We start from the raw sequence: 21,887 nt of genomic DNA on the forward strand, positions 1-21,887 counted from the left end.
AACTCCACATTGGTATTTAATTAAAATATAATTTTAATTGTATGTAGTTAAAACATAGTTTATTTACGCTACTCGACTAGTAGTTGGGATTAATTGTATCATTGAGTATTGTATAATAGTGTATTAGAAATCCCTTGTTTATTCATTTCAATAAAAATAATCTTAGTTCAATAATTCCTGTTTATTTTCGCAATGAGAAAACGCATAACCTACTTACGTATCGTTAACTGATGAATAAATATTTTAACAAATAAATAATTAGGAATTCATACCTACTTAGGCTCAATACATATTTATTTAAATATTTAGGTAATTAAGTAAACATTTACAAAAATACGAAATATTATAATACCTACCTTCTTTATGGTTTCTTTGCAGACTTTTGAATGTTACTATCTAAATATTGTTATTTATTTGATGAAATGAACACTATTTAGATAGTCGGACTAATCTAACTCTGCAGAGACTTTGAAACGACAAAGTATGTCACCAACGTAGGTATAAATGCCAACTTCAATAATAACGTTCACACGAGGAAAAGCGGTGGCCGTTTATTCCATACAAACGTAGCCCCCCTTTTCCTCTCTGGATATTGACATTATGCAAAATATATGTACATAATTTGATGTATATTGACCATAGCTATGCCCTGCTTTTGACTTTTGTTGTTTTTTTATTATTGTAAATATTAGGAGCGAAAACAGATTTCATACTTTTTAATGCTCCTAACTTTTATAAAAATTATATATTCGAAAAAAAAATCAAACGTAGGGGCATAGCTGTGGATGATATACAGGCCCATTTAAATCGGTCAGTTTAGGAAAATCTGTAACTATAAGATATACGATAATATCTTCTTAGGAACCATGTCATCGATTTTAGTAACAAGAAAAACTGCATTCATACATTTAAAAAAAACTCAGCTCGGGAATCGAACCCGGACGTTTTGAAAAATAAAACTGACACTTTTTGTATTTAGATATCGATTGTGTAGGTCTTAAGCAGCAAATGTTATTATGAAACATGATGTCTGAAATGAATAAAATGCATTCCATATCCTCTGGCCATGAATGATGCCTATTGACCGCTTCTGACATCGAATTCGTCTATTTATTCATTCGATATTGGTAAACATACCGGTAGGTATTTGGTTAAGTTGAGGCTGTCCAGGAGCGTTTGAACCCAGGGCTTGAAACCGGTATTGAAATACCTGTTAATATCGTTCCATAACTGTTATATTAAATTAGTTCATCATTAAAAAACCCCTTAATAGATGGAACGCGAACTAAAAAATTACGTTCTCTTTCCTAATTGGTAAGAAGAGGGCATGGAATTTTATAGTTCGCATTCACGGGAAACGATATAATACCGGTTACTCTTGGCTTTCGGAGAGTCTCGGTTAAACTCGTTGTCATACGTGATAGAGATAGCAATACATTACTCTTCACTCTTACTATCTTCTTACTCGTACTATCTCGCTTCGATATTTTCAATCTAACCGGTTAATTACGTTCCACAAAAACAGAAGGCGAACGAATTCGGCATAAACCCAACGACATAAACCAGTATCTCAATAGAACGGTTCTGTAACCGGTAACCACAAACGGAAACGAAATCCTTTTCGTTCCCGGGTGGATGAACGAAACCGGTTTGAAAAATAAAACGGTTTCCGAGCCCTGTTTGAATTTGAACCACCTCGGCTTGGACAAATAGCTACCGGTATGTTTATCAATATCGAATGAATAAATAATCTGTCATGTTGACATATGTATTTGTAAGAAAGAGATAAAACATAAGTTTCATAAATAAAGGGTTTCTAGCGCCATATCACTCAATGTCAGTTCACGGTGGCACTGAAGTGGAAACACCTGTTCTTCCACTCAAGAGATAATGGATTCGGAGAAATAGAGTAACAACATCGGAAAGCAACAGCGGCTTAACCACAGCGACTCTCCAATAGAAATATGGCGTTTTAGATACTGCCTTAGGTACTCTACAGTGTGTAGCACAGAATAAAGTCGAGGTGTTAAGGCGCAGACATATGTTATTTGTAGAGGAGATGATGATGATGTTGATTTATGCTTTTATTTTTTCATATTTTATTATTTAATACCATTTAGACGAATCTGCTCGACTCGTGCTATATTTATTAATAGGTGTAATTTAGTAATTAATTGAAATATTATTTTTCACCACACCAGCTCGGAAAGAATTACTTTGCACTTCAAAAACGAATAGCAAAGTTGCATTTTATCCACATGTGAGGCAAAGTAATCAAATTTTGAGCTGTTTTCTTATGTTTGCTGGTTTTGACTTTCAAATAATGATTTTGGATGATAAATATTTAATAACATTCATTTGGATTTGATTTGGTTTTACATTTAATATTTGCTTCGGGTTGGTGTGGTGAAAAATTTTGTGTTTCACTCGGGGGCAAATTTTGTTTAATCCTCGTGCTTTGAAACCCTCGCAACGCTCAAGATTCCATTTTTCGAACCACTCGCTACGCTCGTGGTTCAATTTTGGAATCTTTCGCTTGCTCGGGTATCAATATTAGCACGAGCGGTTAAACAACAACTCTGCCCCCTTGTAAAACAAATAACTATTAATTAAGTTAGTTCATATATTTAAAAGCTTGTTTATACTTGAAAATAAATGTTATAATCCACAAATAAATATGTATTTATCATATATAGGTGTATATAATTGTCATTTGTACGATGGTTTTGTAAGAACGTGTATGTATATTTAGGTATATATTAAATTTCATCACATTTTGTTAAGCTTCATCACAGTTGTGTGATTAACGCTCGCCACTTTAATATTTAATAATGTTATAGTGTCGCGGATTAGCAAAGTACCTAATATGTTAATTTATTCAATTAATTTTAGATTTGACTATGTTACTGTTACATAAATGAATATATGACTACTTATATGAATATTTAGATATGTTCGCTTCTTAACCACTCGTAGAATATGACACATTGTCAATTAGTGAATTAGCATACACATATGTGGGTGATATATATTCAAGAGGAATGGCGAACTGATAATATAAAAAGGTGCTCCACTTTTATTCCATACTGATAGTTTAGATAATGGCCGTGTTGAGGATCAGTTTAATTGCTTTAACTGTGATTACAATATGTTGGGCATTAGGTATGTGTTTATATTTTTTTGTTCCCAATTTCATGTGTGCTACTAATTAAATTATGATTTTATTTATTATTTAACAAACATAGCACAGTAAATAAGCCTTTTAACTGATGTAATTCTATGCAATTGTGGCTGTATATTGGTTAACTGGAAGAGATCCCTTAATCTCTTTAATGGATAAGTGTGCCTTTGTACACGTTTACTGTATTCTCTCTATGTTATGTAGGGTAGGCGGTAAACACTTGATAGCACAGAAGTGCTATAAAGTGTTTACTACTCACAAACTACTAAGAAGATACTACTACTACTGGGTCAAACAGATCACTGTGTTACGTTCTTTCCTGTAGACATACACAAGAGTTAAGGGCTATAAAGATTAATTTTCTTAAGAGAAAAGTAGCGTGTTCGCGCGAACTGTACATTTTTCTCTCCTGTGGGCAATAGTTAACAGCTTGTGGGCATGTAAGTAATGATTTTATCATAGTTCTGTAAATAAAAGGAGGACCTTTTTACGTGGGTAAGGGTTAAATAAGAAAATTAACCTTTATAGCCCTTAACTCTTGTGTATGTCTACAGGAAAGAATGTAACACAGTGATCTGTTTGACCCTACTATATTTTTGGTTTAAACGTTTAAAATAAATTAACATTAAAAACGATTGAAAATTGAGATATACCAAGAAGATTGATTAAACATCAATTGACTTCATACAATTTTAATTCGACACACAATACTCTACGAATTAATAATTATTGTTGACCATAATTTTTACACGACTGCCAAAAAAAAAGAGTGTATTGTTTTTATTTTGGTAAAAAAAACATTCATAATTATATTGTGATCTATTTACATAAGTAGGTATTATAATTACCTACGATTTTATAACGTACAGGTCTCATATTATTTGAATAAACACAAGGAAATTCCTACCAATTAATAATGTTAATTGTCTTATTGTATAATATTATTTCCTGCCCAATAAGGCAGTCAATATTACCCAACCGCTTTAGTAATGCTCTGCATTAAATTACCAGTGACGTCAGAGGTTTTATCCTGTACACGAGTGCACTTGAACTAAGTAATTAATATTAACTCACATTGATAGACGTAGACGGGTCTAACGCGAAATATATCATGCAGTCCACCAGGATCTACTAGCCTGATCCCCTAACGTCAGATTCATAATGTTCTGTTGACTCCTCTACCTCTCTGGATATTAACATTATTGAACATATTTTGACACAGATTGCTGTATATCAACCAATTCAAGCACAGCTATGGCCCTACGTTTCATTGTTTTAAATTTCAATTATTATGATTAACCAATTAAAATTTTGTATGAAACCTGTTTTTCGGTCCTAATTTTTACATACCGTGTCGGAATCTGGCATTTAAAATGCATTTTAAATTAATAGGGTAAGGTAAACGTATTAGTGCTCGACATGCTAATGCCCAAAAGAATAGAAAGCGCCATAAGATTAATAGAGAAACGTACACAGCAGTTATATTTAGACACAATTTCTATTTTAAAACACGTATAAAACTATAAAGAGTAGGTAATTTGATTGTGACGTCACATGCTAGTGTTTCATATAAATTCCATAGTAGCAAAATCATTTTAACAGTTCGAAAAAAGATACTGATTTGACTAATAGTCAAATACCCTATTATACGCGAGATCCGTTTTAATTGATTGATTTCTTAATTAGGTAACTATCGCGGAATTATATAGATATTAGTTTGTAATAAGGATAACAGAATGGCTTTCAATCTCTTTTTGCAGAATTATCGACTTTCGATATAAAACCAGAGCCCATACCTATTTTGGGTCACTGGTGGGGTTCCGAAGCCGTTAACGAGAACAACAAGATAGTGGGAGGTCAAGAGGCCTGGATAGAAGACCACCCGTACCAAGTTTCCTTCATAGTAAACAACTCTTACTTCTGCGGGGGATTCATTGTCAGCGAGATATACATACTCACGGCAGCACATTGTGCTCAAGAGTAAGATAAAATATAAATATACAAATAAATATATCTTAAGTCCGCGTCGACTGTACAAAGACCTGTCGGTGCGTCTAATAGAGGTTTCTGGTGACCAGAGGGCTGGCCACCATTTCACACAGCTTATTAGTATCGCCAAACGTTCGCAGTTACAGATGTAGTGCATAATTGTTTTCCTTCGTATTTTCATGCTACTTTTTTCATGCTACTTCAAACAACCTCAGTACTAAGCAAATAACTAATAATAGCAAGACACGTTCATACCTACCTACTCGTACTTTTCCGTGAAAATACGATGGAAAATAATTAGTATGCACTACGTCTGCATCTGCGGGTCTATTTATTTTGCTCTCTTTTATTTACATTATCAGATGAGAGGAATAAAATGTACTTATTTGGTAACAATATTTCAGTGTGGACCCAAAAACAGTGGTACTTCGAGCTGGGAGCGCCTCCCGGAAGAATGGAACCATAATACCTATAGCGGAAGTCACCCCCCACCCGGAATACGACAATCCCCCCTTCGACAAGGACGTAGCGGTGATGAAAACCGTGGACCCAATCACCTTCTCTGACACCATGCAGCCAATACCACTTCCGAAGCTTCGGCGACCTATGAGAGGGGGGTACTAAGATTATGGTGAGCGGCTGGGGGAGAACCAAGGTAAACACACATATTTTGGACCCGAGTATGTCCTTAACCTTAAACTACGTCAAAGAAGAGAGGTAGGGCACAGCGTAATGTCATTACGCTTGAATTCGGAACAGCCCATCTGGGGAAGTACCTCCACCTTACAGAAGATCACAGAGATAATAACACTGCTGCCTACTGTGTAAGTAGGTATGTAGTGTTGTTTTCCTAATGGTAGAGTGACATTCCATTTCCAACTGCAGCTGCAATACTGTTCATTTTACTATGGAAATTGACAATGACAGCGACGCGTTTCCATAGTAAAATGAACAGTATTGCAGCTGCAGTTGGAAATGGAATGTCACTCTTAGGTTCCCAGGACCCCTATTCGACAAGCGACGTTTGACGTATCGTGTTGATCTCCCGTTGATGTGGGAAAAATCATAAGTTCTCGAATACGTACAATGTCAAAATTTGACATTAACAATCCACAGTTAGGGTGACAAGCAAACCAAACCGAACCACCCTTAGTTTAGAGTTGAGTTTTGGTTGTACCAAATGATATTATCCACCGTTGATGGAATCAACACTCAGTATGCAATAAAATCAACTGTTGATTTGACGTGGATGCGAAATCGGACAGTTGTACGTGTCGAATTTGGCCCCAGAACTCCAACCCTTAAAACCGTCAACGCAATTACAACCCCTCTAGGGTTGCGGGTGTCCATGGGCGGCGGTAATCACTATCAGGTGGATCCGTCTGCTCGTTTGCCTCCTATATTATAAAATAAACATCTTGTTAGCATTCGAGTAACAATTTATTCCAGAAAACATAGTTTCCTCTCGGTTGGAAATTTAGACGGAAAATATGGATGGTTGTTGCTTTAACATAATTAAGGGGCTACCTGCGGAATTTCTTCGTTTACTGACAAGTTTTGAATCTTATCTCCTACATAAATTTGCACTACAGATAGATTTATAAGACAAACGGCTACTGGCTATCGGTTCTTCAATATTTTATCTCCATTCTTGTCTATCGATTTTAACAATATTTTTTATGATTTTGTTAAACATTGTCTATAAACACTTTTTTTCGTAAAACTAGCTTGCTGTGAAGGTTCTTACATGTACATACCTACCTATTTGGGTTTGTCTTTGACGTCTCGAGGATTTTAATTTTAAACTAATTAACGGAAAAGTTATGGCCAGGGAACCAGTTTTTTGGCCTAACATTGCAGAATTTTGATGTCAAATATCTCGAAGACAATACAGTTTGAAGTAAATATGGGATACTATATTGCTTAAAGCCGTAAGCTACCAAAAACATTAGAAAACTAAAGGATTCAGATCGAAGATCATTGGCGTGGTGAGCCTCTTAAGCAGTTGGTAGTCGTAGCCGAGGAAGATTCCACAAGAAATAAGTTTATATTTAGGGAATGGATCGTTTCGTTCGTCATACGATATTATGACTTATGAGAGTTGTCAGCATTGTTCCGAATTTGTCCATGTGCAAATTTCACATACATATTTGGAAACTTTCTGACGACATAATTATAAGTAGCCTATACAGGGTGATTTCTGGGTCGTGATCCAGAACCACCTTTTCTCTCCTCTTGACTCTGTAAATGATCCACATCATCATATGGTAGTATTTGATTAAAAGATAATTACTTTAATTATTCTTATTTTTCAAGTAAAATTAATGTTATACTAAGTAATTATGGTCACCCTATGACTGTTGACATACGCTGTATGGAACGCGACAAGACGTCACATTGAGTAGGGTCACCAAATTGTATGCAAAAATGTTTTTTCTTACTTGTCATCTGGAAAATAATCATCATTATTGGTGATAAACAATAATTAACAACATCATTAGGCTCATCTTTGGATTCTGTATGATGTCTGGCTCTCTTGCTGCACGACCCCGAAATCACCCTGTATAGTAGTAGTGGCGTGTAACCTGCCAACGTTCGATTGCGGGTACGTACTAATGGAACAGTTTCTTGGAACTTAGGTATCTAAGTTTCTAATGAGATAGTCGGTGCGATACAAACAGAACCTAGTTTCTACTTTGGATCGGACGGAAGATTTCATTCGCTTCAGTACAAACAAGGCATCCTTGATAGTGGTTTTTGAATCTAAGAAGTGTATTTTTGATACGACCACATATTTAATGAATGAATATTTTATGATAATGAATTTATTGAAGTGTAGATGTAAATAATGACATGCATTCACCTTACCTAGTTTAATATTGCTGACTAGTCGCACTTAATAGTAGTATAGATATGGTGTACCTGCACGATGTACATTTTAAATGTATACCTATTTCTTACCATGTGTGATGAATAAACTATTATCTATCTATCTATTCTAAGGGTAGGTAGCATAGACCCAAATTAATTACCTTCATATATTATGTTTTTTTATAAAATAACAAGTTTTATTTATCCATATAAAATTATTCAGCACGCAAAATATAATCATTTTGTTTTGCTCTTATTGACGAGCCTGACGATCAAATGTACATATACTCGTACCTAAGTGATGAGTGATGACTATTTATTTTGTGCCGCTCGAAAAAACAAAAATGAAAATTTCTTCTTAATTCGTTAGTTCGGCACTAAAACAGACGCCCCGATTCAATTTGAGGTTGTGTTAAAAATTCAACTGTATATTTTTTGTGTACCCTCATCTTCATCTTCCTCGCGCTATCCCGGCTTTTTTGCCACGGCTTATGGGAGCCTGGGTTTCGCTTGGCAATTAATCCCGAGAAAGGCGCTACTTTTTACGAAAGCGACTGCCATCTGACCTTCTAACCCAGAGGAGAAACTAGAAATTGTTGGGATTAAATACTCCGGTTTCCTGGTAAAGGCGACTGGTAAATATTAAATAATATTTGGTACATAAGTTCCGAAAAACCCGAGAAAGAGCAGGGGTTGGGTTAGGTTAGTACGCGACCTCCGGATTGAAAGTCGCACGCTCTTACCGCTAGGCCACCAGTGCTCCGGGGTGGGTTAGGTTTTACGTAAGTACTGATAGGTATAATGCACTTATTTACTTAGCCTTGTTTCGTTTTCACTTGCAGCAAGGTGCGTCCAGCATTCCTGAGAGGTTGATGGACGTCGAGATACCCGTGGTGTATTACGCGGCCTGCCTCGCGTCCTACCCGGGGATACTGACCCAAAACATGTGGTGTGGAGGCAACTACTTCTTAGGCGGTCAGGGGACTTGTCAAGTAAGCGAATAAAGTGTGATATATTTACATACATACATACATATATATAATCACGCCTATTTCCCGGAGGGGTAGGCAGAGACCACGGATTTCCACTTGCTATTACGATCCTGACATACCTCTTTCGCTTTCACATTCATAACATTCCTCATACACGCTCGCCGGTTTAGGGTGCTCTTGACCTGGCCTTTCTTCAGGATATATATATTTATTCTAGTGTTTTTTACTGCAGTCTTGTTTCTTTGTAAAAATAGAATAATGTATCCTGTAAGTAAAATCAGCTAACTTTAAGTTCTAAGGCAATTTTCCTTCAGGGCCCATAATTTTTTTCCATCCTTTATATTGACAGGACTTCAGGATCATACGTAAAAAAAGTCACTATAAAATCACTTTATCGCTACACCTTATAAAAACAAAGTCCCCCGCCGCGTATGTCTGTTTGTGTGTTCCCGATAAACTCAACTGAAGAGTACTGAACAAATTTTCATGCGGTTTTCCCCTATCTATAGAGTGATTTTTGAGGAAGGTTTGTGTATGATTTGTTAACCTGTGCCAAAGAGAATAAATAGTATAGAGGGCTATTGCCAAAGTAAATTTTGTAGTCACGGTACATTTACTGCCATCTATAGACACACGATTAAAACTTGAAATAAAATTGAAAATGTATAAATTAATCAAAATATGTTTACGGATAAATGTTTTTGAATTTTTATTGTTTCATACTGACCCATGTTCTTTCACTGATATGTGCTAAAATTGTTAAATATCAAACGGTGTCGTCAACGCCATCTAGCCGAGAATAGGCCAAAGGTGTGTGCGCCATCTATTCGAGAATGACTTTTTCTTGATTTCCGAGGCACGTTTTTTTCTTAGACTTTATTTATCTTATACTGAGATAAATCTATTCATTTATCTATTAATTTTTTTTTTTTTTTTTTTTTTTTTTTTTTTTTTTTTTTTTTTTTTTTTTTTTTTTTTTTTTTTTTTTTTTTTTTTTTTTTTTTTTTTTTTTTTTTTTTTTTATTGATCAAATAAGTAACACAGCATTACAGTATAAAACCAAGGCACTGTGAAACTACAAAGTAAAAGAAAAGACAAAGAAAAACAATACACATAAAAAATTAAATTAACTAAACATTAGATTTGGGCGACGACGTAACGGCGTGGCTCCGTAGCGTCGTCTGACTCGGCGTAGGGTTCGGCAGGTTGCCCCGGAACCGCCGAAACACCACACCCTTCGGCCAGAAGTCCGCGCTTGCGATGGTGTCCTGCAGCGACCGCGGCACGCGCACCACAAATGAACTGAAGTGCACATAGTGACGCGACTGTAGCTGGTGCACCCTCAGCGTGAAGCCAGTCTTCCGGCGGACGTATATCTTTATATATCTCTGCCTGTGCGAAGTGGGGCGCTAGTTACAATTTGTATTAGTATTTTGGTTTTCATGACTTTCATCCCGCATTAATCCCCTTACGGGATAAAACGTTTTCCATGTCTTATCCAGGCTATAAAATGTATGTGTCGAATCTCACCCGGATTCATCGCGGTTTTTTGCGTGACTAGGCAACAAAGACCCAAACATGACATCAAAACTTTCACATTAAATGTTATTGAAAGCGGAGTTTTTACTAGAGATGCCACGAATATTCGGCAACTATTCGGTATTCGGCTTATTCGGCCACTTTGCCGAATATACGGTATTCGGCGGAATGTTGCATACTATTCAGCCGAATACCGAATATCTGTTGCACCTACCTAAAAAGAAAAATTTCACAAAATAATAACCAAAAACTAGATATCTATATATATAAATGCAAGTGTCCTGACTGACTGATTCATCAACGCAGAGCCGAAACTACAAAAGCCAGAAAGCTGAAATTTGCACACCAGATTGCATTTATAAAGTGTACAAGAGATAAGAAGCGATTTTGAGAAATTCAACCCCTAAGGGGGTTAAAAAGGGGATGAAAGTTTATATGGGGTTAAAGTTTTCTTTTAAGCTAGGAATTTGAAACTTCGTAAAAAGATATATTATTAAAATACAAGAAAACTAATTTCAGCGTTTTTGAAAATTCATCCCCCAAGGTGGTGAAAAAGGGGTTGAAAGTTTGTATGGATATCAAAAAAAATTTCAAGTGGTGGACTTGAATCTTTGTATTTAGGGATATTATTAGAAGACAGGAAAAGTAATTTCAGCGTTTTGTAAAATTCATCCCCTAACAGGGTTAAAAAGGGGTTGAAAATTTTAATCCATTACAAATGCTTTGAAACTTCGTAGAAAGGCATAATAGCCGATTACAAAAAAAAGTGATTGCAACGTTTTTGGAAATTCAACCCCTAAGGGGGTTAAAAAGGGGATGAAATTTCGTCTTCGGGTGCAAATTTTATTTTAAGCTAGGAACTTGAAACTTTGTAAAAAAGTATCAAATTAAAATACAAGAAAACTAATTTCAGCGTTTTAGAAAATTCATCCCCCAAGTTGGTGAAAAAGGGGTTGAAAGTTTGTATGGATATCACATTTTTTTTCTAGCGCGGGAATTGAATCTTTGTATTTGGGGATATTATTAGAATACAATAAAAGTAATTTCAGCGTTTTGTAAAATTCATCCCCTAACAGGGTTAAAAAGGGGATGAAAGTTTGTATGGGGATAATGTTTTCTTTTGAGCTACGAATTTGAAACTTCGTTAAAAGATATATTATTAAAATACAAAATAACTCATTTCAGCGTTTTTGAAAATTCATCCCCTAAGGTTGTGAAAAAGGGGTTGAAAGTTTGTATGGATATCAAACATTTTTTCGAGTGTGGGACTTGAATCTTTGTATTTAGAGATATTATTAGAAGACAGGAAAAGTAATTTCAGGGTTTTGTAAAATTCGTCCCCTAACAGGTTTAAAAAGGGGTTGAAAGTTTAAATCCAATACAAATGGTTTTAAAACTTCTTAGAAAGGCATAATAGCCGATTACAAAAAAAAGTGATTGCAACGTTTTTGGAATTTCAACCCCTAAGGGGGCTAAAAAGGGGATGGAAGTTCGTCTGCGGGTGCAAATTTTATTTTAAGGAAGGAACTTGAAACTTTGTAAAAACGTTTTAAATTAAAATATAAGAAAACTTATTTCAGCGTTTTTCAAAATTCATCACCTAAGGTGGTGAAAAAGGGGTTGAAAGTTTGTATGGATATCAAACATTTTTTCGAGCGCGGGACTTGAATCTTTGTATTTGGGGATACTATTAGAAGACAATAAAAGTAATTTCAGCGTTTTGTAAAATTCATCCCCTAACAGGGTTAAAATGGGTTTCAAAGTTTGAATCCATTACAAATGCTTTGAAAATTCTTAGAAAGGCATAATAGCCGATTATAAAAAAAAGTAATTGCAACGTTCTTGGAAATTCAACTCCTAAGGGGGTTAAAAAGGGGATGAAAGTTCGTCTTCAGGTGCAAATTTTATTTGAAGCTAGGAACATGAAAATTTGTAAAAAGGTATTATATTATTATTTGTCGAAAAAGATCCTAAATTCCAGCGATAAAGTCAAAACTGTATGGCAAGTTATCAGTAATGAAACTGGAAAACGTAAACTGAAGGATCCGCACTACAACCTACGAATTGCTGACACTTTAGTAAGTTCCGACCGTGAAGTAGCAGATCATTTTGAGCGGTTTTTCTCGAATATCCCGGTAGAAACAACAAGATCCCTTAATTCATCGCCAGACGTCGCTGAAGAAATTTTGAAGACAAATGTGGCAGAATGTACAGAAATCTTCAAATTTTCGTATGTCTCATCGAATATAGTTCTTAAGACTTTTAGGTCTTTAAATTTAAAGAAAACAGAAGATCTTTGGGGCCTGTCTGTCAAAGTATTAGATTCCATCATTGAGTCAATTACACCATACTTAGCTGAGATTTTCAACAGATGCATTGATGCTGGAATTTTTCCAGATATTATGAAACATAGCAAAATTATCCCTCTGTTTAAATCAGGAACGAGAACAGATCCCACGAACTTTAGACCGATTTCAATACTACCGGCATTAAGCAAAGTGTTCGAGAAACTTATTCTGAATCAACTATTGTCACATTTCAACAGAAACAAACTGCTTGATAGCAATCAATTTGGTTTCACCAAAGGTCGATCAACTACTGACGCCGGTGCGGTACTTCTAAAACACATCTTTGATGCTTGGGAAAAAGCTCAAGATGCTGTTGGAATTTTCTGTGATCTGTCAAAGGCATTTGATTGCGTTGATCACGAAAATTTAAAGAGAAAATTAAGCCGCTATGGGATAAAAGCTAGTGCCCTTGACCTGGTCTCATCGTACCTTTCGGATAGAACTCAGCGAGTAGTTATTAATGGAACTCAATCGGCGGGGTCCCCGGTAGCCCTCGGAGTGCCTCAAGGTTCAATTCTTGGTCCCTTCCTGTTTTTGGTATACATTAATGACTTACCAAAAGTTGTGCAAGATAGACATGATATAGTGTTATTTGCAGATGACACTTCCCTTATATTTAAAGTGGACAGAAAGGAAAATAGCTTCGAGAGCATTAATGACGCGCTATCTACCATTGTAAACTGGTTTACGGCAAACAATTTGCTTTTGAACGCCAAGAAAACCAAATGCATCAAGTTTACGCTACCTAACGTCAAGCAGGTAAATAACGGCAAGATTAAAATAAAAGGTGATACGCTGGAATTTGAGGACCGAACTGTTTTCCTGGGAGTCACTTTAGACTCCAAACTGCAATGGCATGCACATATAGGCACTCTAGCCGGAAAACTTAGTTCAGCAGCCTATGCAGTGAGGAGAATCAAACAGCTGACAAACGTAGAGACGGCCAGGCTGGTATACTATAGTTACTTCCATAGTGTTATGTCTTATGGAATTCTGTTGTGGGGAAAAGCGGCAGATATTCAGACAATATTTGTGCTGCAAAAACGAGCTGTACGTTCCATCTATGGACTGGGCGCTCGAGTATCCCTAAGAGAGAAATTCAAAGAAGTTAACATTCTTACCGTTGCATCTCAATACATACTAGAGAATATTATGTATGTTCGGAAAAACATCCACGAATTCAAGGTTAACAGTGATATCCATAACTATAACACTAGAAACAAACATAAACTTGCCGTGCCCGCCCACCGCCTCCGTAAGGTTAGTACGTCTTTCGTCGGGAACTGTACACGTTTTTATAACAAAGTCCCCACTGATGTAGTGAATTTACCACTTCACAAATTTAAGTCGCACATTAAGCACTCCTTGTTATGTAAGGCGTACTACACTGTAAATGATTTTATAAACGATAGAGATGCTTTTAAGCCGGTAGCTTGATTGGTTTCATTAGTATAATAAGAATTAAATAAATATTGTTTTTTTTTTACACTGAATTAAATATGCTAGTGTCCAGTAGAATTGACACATGAGACAATGATGTTCTCGCTTGATTATATTGTTTAATTTAATTTTAGTTTTGGACACTTGGAGACCTTATACATCTCTAAGTACATATTTATTTATTTGATTTTTATTTTTGATTGTACATACTTACCTATATTTTTAATGTTTCTGACACTTAGAGACCTTTACATCTCTAAGTCAACTTAGGCTAGTAATTATGTGAAGCTATATTACTGTCTTTTTATGTAACATATGAGCACAAAATGCCGTGTCTTACAGCTACATGTTATTACTATTTTAATATTAATATAGGCCGGTAGCTTGAACATGTCATGCTCGCTTAAAAGTCTTTGCTTACGGTGGCGTTGTTGATCGGGTCGCCACTTTCCCGAATGAAGGTTGAGGGAGGCGATGGCTGAGATACGCGTCATACTCGTGAACGGGTGCTGTTTGTGGAGACTGGTCTGTTAAGCTAACACGAGCTATTATACTTAGTAACTTTTATTAATTAATTACAGTGAGACGCCTCATTCTGTTCTCGTATGTTTCTTTTCTTTTAATGAATGTATTAATTATACAGGATATTGACTCTTGGAGACCCTATACATCTCTAAGGATAACTTGATAAACTATATAATCTTATAGTTCTGACACCTAGAGACATTTACACCTCTAAATATTATAGATTTTTTGTGTGTGTTTTTTTATCTGTATTTTGTATGTAATTCGACATTAAGAGACCATATACATCTCTTAGTAATTGTAATACGTTAGATTGAATTGTTAGTTTTAATTTATAAAATTGTTGATGTTATTATTTTTGCTTTTATGTAAATTCAATGTTGACGTGTAAAAGTGCCCTTGTGGCCTATTTGCTGAATAAATGTTGATATTTGATATTTGATATTAAAATACAAAGTAATTTCAGCAACCAACATCAAAATCCACTTGACTTAAAACTTCATACAGCTTGCTAAAAAAAAAGAAAAGTACTTAATTTCAACATTGCTTGGATATGAAAATTATAGGTACTTAAGATGTAAAATGTTGAAGATAAGATTCCACGCGGACGAAGTCGCGGGCAACAGCTAGTATTTAATATTTAAAGTCTATTCTTGGAAAGTGGTTAAATATGAAGGCACGTTTTTGAGCATTTGTTGATTCAAAAATATTTTATTTTTATCATGGGTCTGATTTGATTGACTCTAACTACATTGATTAATTCTGTTCAACATAAAAATATATCTTAGCAAACGTTGTGCTTTGTTGGCGAACAGTTTTCGTAATAATTGTGACTCAAAATCTTCACATGTCATACCAAATATTCGGTCGCCGAATATTCGGTATTCGGCCGCAAGGGGGGGCCGAATATTCGGTATTCGGTATGCGGCCAAATTCACTATTCGGGGCATCTCTAGTTTTTACTCTGTAAACTTATAAGTTCCTAATACTTCAGTACTTTTGCAAAGCTATATTCACAAAGTAAACCACATCCGTGTATTATATATTATACTCGTATAGTAGGTACTATTAAATTAATAGGATTATAATGAAGTAGAGTCGGACTTAGGTAACTCTGAACAGATAGTATCAGGCGTGTCTCACTCCGCGATTTCGTCGCTTTGCTACAGGTAGCTAAAAGTACATCCGTTCGACCCCAATTTTGGGGTTTGCCATAAGCCGCACGTGGCGCTGTCGCCACCTAGCGGCCATATCTGTGCTGATCGTAACAGACGCGTTTTGTTAGAGAGTGAGTCTTCTGTACCTAGTACTATTATTTATTTTGTGACAGTATTGCCATAACAAAGTGCGGAAGCATATCAAATTTTTATGGCACTTCCATACTTTGTCACATCAAAGTCTTTTCAGAATTAGCTTAAGGATGACTCACACTAGACCGGGTTGGAGCTTTCGGGGCTACGTTTATGGAAAGCACCACGTGATCACCGATCAGTCGTCATAGAAAATGCCATGTTGGACGCCTCGGCCCGGGCCTGGCCCGGTCTTGCGTGAGTCATCCTTTAATCTGACTAGTTTTAATTTTATGTTATAGGTTGGTTCTAGTTTTTAATTAGTTTAGTAAATTAAAACATAACCGCCTCGTCGTCCAACGGTGTATGCCTGGGTCACAACGGAAGAACAGCGCTTTGCGCTTTGTGACCCTTAATTATGGCATTTTTGCACTAAATGATATACATTGTATATTTGCCAACATGTTTTTGTCATCTGTGTTTGTTTGTCATAAATGTATTTCTATTCTATTCTATTTCTATCAGGGCTCGGAACCGGTATTTTTTTAAAACCCCGAAATAGCCCAATATTTTGAATTATTTTATGCTCTTTAGATAGGACTGAATCATCTATTTAGGTAATAACTTCTTATTATTAGATTGCCCCATTAAAAAAAGAAATAATAAACCAAAGAACGAAAACGAACTTAATAATACCGGTATTTTTGTATGGAGCAAATAGTGGTTTCCGACCCCTGGTTTCTATACTTACCTGTTTTGTGTATTTCAGGGCGACTCCGGTGGCGCTGCGATCCAAGACGGCATGGCGGTGGGTATCGTGTCGTTCGGCCGCGGCTGCGCCCAGCCGCTCTCTCCGAGCGTGTTCGCGAACATCGCCGCGCCTACCATACGGAACTTCATCGAACAACATACGGGCCTTTAAATAGTTTAGAAGGCCGTCTAGACCCGTCTAAGCTAACTCTGCTCCGAATTTTACAGAACTCAGTGTTTAAAGGTGCCATTATAAACGTAGTAATTATTTGGTTTTTCTCGGAAACGCGAAACATTTCAGGATTGCCATAAAACAAACATAACCTATGTATGTAATTACATATTACATTATGACTCCAGTGGCGCTGCGATCCAAGACGGTATGGCGGTGGGTATCACTACTTCACAACGACATTAAAAAATGTTTTATTTATTTTTTACTTCATTTTACTTTTTTTTTATATGACAATGGGTATTCGTTTTTTGAGTATCGGTGCATACCTAAATAAAGAACACTATTTAAAAAAATTAAGCAAATCGTTTGAATACATCCCGAAAAACAATAAGTACATTTATGAAAAAAAAAATTATAAACTCATAGGATGTTGATACTTTGATACTCAGTAAAAATATCCTTCACCATAAGAGGTACTCACAAAAAAAACCCGAATCATATTAATTAAAGGGCCAACTTACGATGCAAACCGACTATGGGCTTTACTTTCATAGCTATGAAAGTGAATTACCTATGAAGTCTAGACTCTGTTCGTAAAATATTCCACTTGGGCATGGGCAGCACGCAATGGAAAAGGTATTCATTTATTTTTTATTGTTTTTATGGTAAAATTAAATTACTAATAGTCTAAAGTGAAAGGTTACGCCATAATTACTTTATTTTATAGATCAACCTATTGCGATTTATACAAGTAATAACGGTAAAAACCGACGTTTCATATTGGTAATTATAGGTAGGTACCGAAAAAGATGTCAAGGTACATTGATATCGTACTGACATTGGATCATGATTTCTGATCGAAATGATCTAGAATTAGAGACACGCTCCTATAGTTGTTAAACCACTTCTCCTTATATTTATATTTTTGTGACTTCATCATCACAGTTGTACGAGCGTCAACGCTCACCATTTATTTTAATAGGTAGTCAATAAAAATAATAAAGTATACGAGTATTTGATTGCTTCTACTTACTTTGATTTTTATATTTGATTGGGTTACATGAATAATACGTGGATGTATTTGCCAATTAGTGTATATGTTAGTGACATATATTAATGAGGAATAGCGAACTGATAATTTATAAAAGGTGCTCTAGTTTTATAATGGCCGTGTTCGGGTTCAGTTTAATTGCTACAACTGTGATTACGTTATGTTGTGCATTAGGTAAGTTATTTTCTTGTTCCTGTTGTCACGTGTTAGGCCGTGGACTTGACGCAAGAGGCGCGCGGCGCATGGAGCGACAAATCAAGGCCGTTCATTGATTTGCCGCTCGCCGCCGCCGCTTGCGTCCAGTCTGCGGCCTTAAGGCGACAGTCCATTTCCAACGACAGCTGCACTACTGTTCATTTTACTATGGAAATTGACAATGACAGCGACGCGTTCAGTACCGGTAGTGCAGCTGCGGTTAGAAAAGGAATGTTACCAATAGTCGTGTTAATAATAAAATTATGTTTTTAATTAAGGGGCCACAGATTGCTAGTTCGCCGGACGATATCAGCCTGTCAGTTGTTTGGATCTGTCACCTTTTGCGATTAACGGACAGGCTGATATCGTCCGGCGAACTGATAATCTGTGGGCTTCTTTAGTGGGAGGTCGCGGGTTCAAACCCCGGCGCGTACCAATGAGTTTTTCGGAACTTATGTACGAAATATCATTTGATATTTACCAGTCGCTTTTCTTTGAAGGAAAACATCGTGAGGAAACCGGGCTAATCCCAATACGGTCTAGTTTACCCTTTGGTTTGAAAGGTCTGATGGCAGTCGTTTTCGTATAAACTAGTGCCTACGCCAATTCTCGGGATTACTTGTCAAGCAGATCCCGGTCTCCCATGAGCCGTGGCAGAAAAGCTAGGATAACGCGAGGAAGACGATGATTTGGTGAAATGGAACTGCTTATGAAGACCAGAATGAAACTCATCTTGGACTTAAGATTTTGAAGGCTCATTATAATTATTATGAGATGCACTCTCATAATGGCACTTATTTAATCTTTTAATTATTGACTTTCTATGTAAAACTAGAGCTTATTTTGGGTCACTGGTGGGGTTCCGAAGACTTTAACAACAGGATAGTGGGAGGACAAGAAGCCTGGATAGAGGACCATCCGTACCGGGTTTTCTACATGGTGAACAACTTATACTTCTGTGGAGGATTCATTGTCAGCGAGATACACATACTGACGGCAGCTCATTGTGCTCTGAAGTAAGCTACAATAAGGTACTAAGCTTACCTACCTCAGTCTAAAGTACTAACTGGGGTTAAATTTCTCATCACTGTCCCCGTAGATGTCATCTTTCAATTTACGTCATTAGTAACTATTGAAGAGACGACAAGGTATCAACTGTTGGGCTTCCGCATGTCGAGTATCTACTGGCACGTTTGCTTAAATATGTGGATTAGTCACAAAGTCACTTGAAAAGTAAGTGGAAGAAGTAGGAGAAAAGTTCTAGGGTTTAAGTTAAATAATAGCAAGCGATTAATGGTTTCGGATACTGTTGGCTTAGAATAGATTGCGCATATACATATCTTTTTAATTTTCTTTAAAAGAGCTTAGGAATTTGACTTACTTATTTGATTACAATATTTCAGTGTGGACCCAACAAAAGTGGTACTTCGAGCTGGTAGCGCTTCCCGAAAGAATGGAACCATAATACCCATAGCAGAAGTCATCCCCCATCCTAAATATAACGATACCAAATTCGACAAGGATGTTGCGGTCATGAGGACTGTGGAGCCAATTATGTACTCTGACACCATACAGCCAATACCGCTTCCGAAGCTTCGGCGACCTATGAGAGGAGGTACTAAGGTTATGGTGAGCGGCTGGGGGGCAACCAAGGTAAACATTTTCTTTTCCTTAGCCTAATTGAGTGTCCCACTGCTGGGCAAAGGCCTCTCCCCTGGTTTTCCATAATTCCCGATTTTGTGCTTCCTCCGGCCAGTTGTAAAGGAAGGTGTCAAAGTCGTCTCGCCATCTCCTCCTGGGCCTACCCTGCCCACGCTTCTTTACCGGCATCCACGTGGTGGCTATGTTAGCCCACCTGTCCGGATGCATGCGATAGACGTGGCCGGCCCAGTCCTTGGTAAACATTAGAGCAAAAATGTATCGTAAAGCCTAGTTTTCCGTCTCGGTTTGTCTAGTTACTTTTATACAGTAGCCGAGTGGATCAAGCATGAGACGTGCAAACCTATGTAATCTTTTTCGGAACTAATGTATGAAATTTCATTCGGTAACGGAAAATCTTATGAGAAAATCGGTGTGATACCAACAAGATTTATTTCTGCTTACGAAGATTTATTTCTGCTATTGTTACTTGGTTCCTAACAAAATATTGTTCTCAGACTCTTGGAGAATGCGCATTTGAAAGTTATTTTGGGATTAAATTTTGGTCTATTTACTTTTTGGGTTTCCAGGAAGGCACGTCTTTGTTTCCAGCAAGGCTGATGGACGTCGAGATTCCCGTGGTGTACCACACAGTCTGCCTCGCGTCCTATCCGGGGATTCTGACTGAAAACATGTGGTGTGGAGGCAACTACTTCTTAGGTGGCCAGGGTACTTGTCAAGTAAGTGAATAAAGTAATTTATTCAGCCGTTGTTGCGTGAGTGACCAACAAACATCCGAACATATTTTTTACGTAACTGTTACCTACTAAAAATGGCGCATTAATCATATACCTATAAGTAAGTACCTACATATTTTGTATTCTGGATATTTAACTCATACGCGATTATTAAGGCTGGATTGACTCGGGTTAGACCGGGCCGTGTCCGGGCCGGAGCTTCCGGCGCATCGTTTTCTGTGGAAAGCATCACGTGATCGCCTGTCATGTCATAGAAAAGTAAGCGCCGGAAGCTCCGGCCCGGACACGGCCCGGTCTAATGTGAGTCATCCTTTACGCTAATGCGTCATTCTTTTCTCAACAATGGTGCAAGTCGACATTATATATTAACTATTACTATTATGTGGATTTTGGCTGGCTTGGTCACCTGGAGAGGATAGGGGAGGATCGTGCTGTGAGAAGAGCGTATGTGGGGCATCCGGGGGGAAAACGTCCGTCTAGGCGTCCCAGATACCGCTGGAGTGACGAAGCCCAAAGAGACCTGTCCGTCCTCGGAATACCCAACTGGCGTGAAGTGGCGCAGAATAGGGCAGAATGGCGCTCTCTTGTGTCAGAGGCCAAGATCCTCTTTGGGTCACTGAGCCAGTGATGTATGTATGTATGCATGTATTATGTGGATTTTAGGGTGATTCCGGTAGTGCCGCGATCCAAGACGGTATGGCGGTGGGTATCGTGTCGTTCGCTCGCGGCTGCGCGCGGCCACTCTCGCCGACCGTGTTTGCGAACATCGCTGCGCCTGCCATACGGAACTTCATCGAGGAACACACTGGCCTTTGAATTTTAGACTCTGGAAGGCATATCAGCAGACCCAGGGTATTTTTTCATTAGCAATTCGTGGCATTTTAAACCTGTCATAGTTGAATGATAAGTTATTATCGACGACTAAAACGTTATTCATGTTTGACAAACCCTGTTGTTTTGTTTGTTTGACTATTTAATATTAGCTAATGAACTGTGTAAAAACAAATACCTACACCTATCATATATGTTTTCCTAAAGGGGAAGTCCCCTAGTGGCATATGCCTAAGGTTTTTTGAAGAAAATAAAAAAGTATTTGAAAGAATATAACTTTATTTATGAACATACGGATATGGATGGATGGATAGA

General features: G+C 37.1%; 1 protein-coding gene and 1 pseudogene across 1 annotated transcript; both read left to right on the forward strand.

Annotated features, from left to right (window-relative positions):
- The first annotated feature begins 3,006 nt into the window (after nt 1-3,006).
- Nucleotides 3,007-17,430, forward strand: LOC134666697 (trypsin-3-like; annotated as a pseudogene).
- An 833-nt stretch (nt 17,431-18,263) lies between these two features.
- LOC134666938 (trypsin-3-like) lies at nt 18,264-21,557 on the forward strand. Its single transcript, XM_063524246.1, has 5 exons — nt 18,264-18,324; nt 19,181-19,361; nt 19,749-19,998; nt 20,574-20,723; nt 21,405-21,557. Exons 1-5 carry the CDS (start codon nt 18,264-18,266, stop codon nt 21,555-21,557), a joined length of 795 nt encoding a protein of 264 aa, XP_063380316.1.
- The last annotated feature ends 330 nt before the right edge of the window (nt 21,558-21,887 follow it).

The sequence above is a fragment of the Cydia fagiglandana genome, chromosome 8 (assembly GCF_963556715.1).
Source record: "Cydia fagiglandana chromosome 8, ilCydFagi1.1, whole genome shotgun sequence".
Taxonomy (NCBI): Eukaryota; Metazoa; Arthropoda; class Insecta; order Lepidoptera; family Tortricidae; genus Cydia; species Cydia fagiglandana.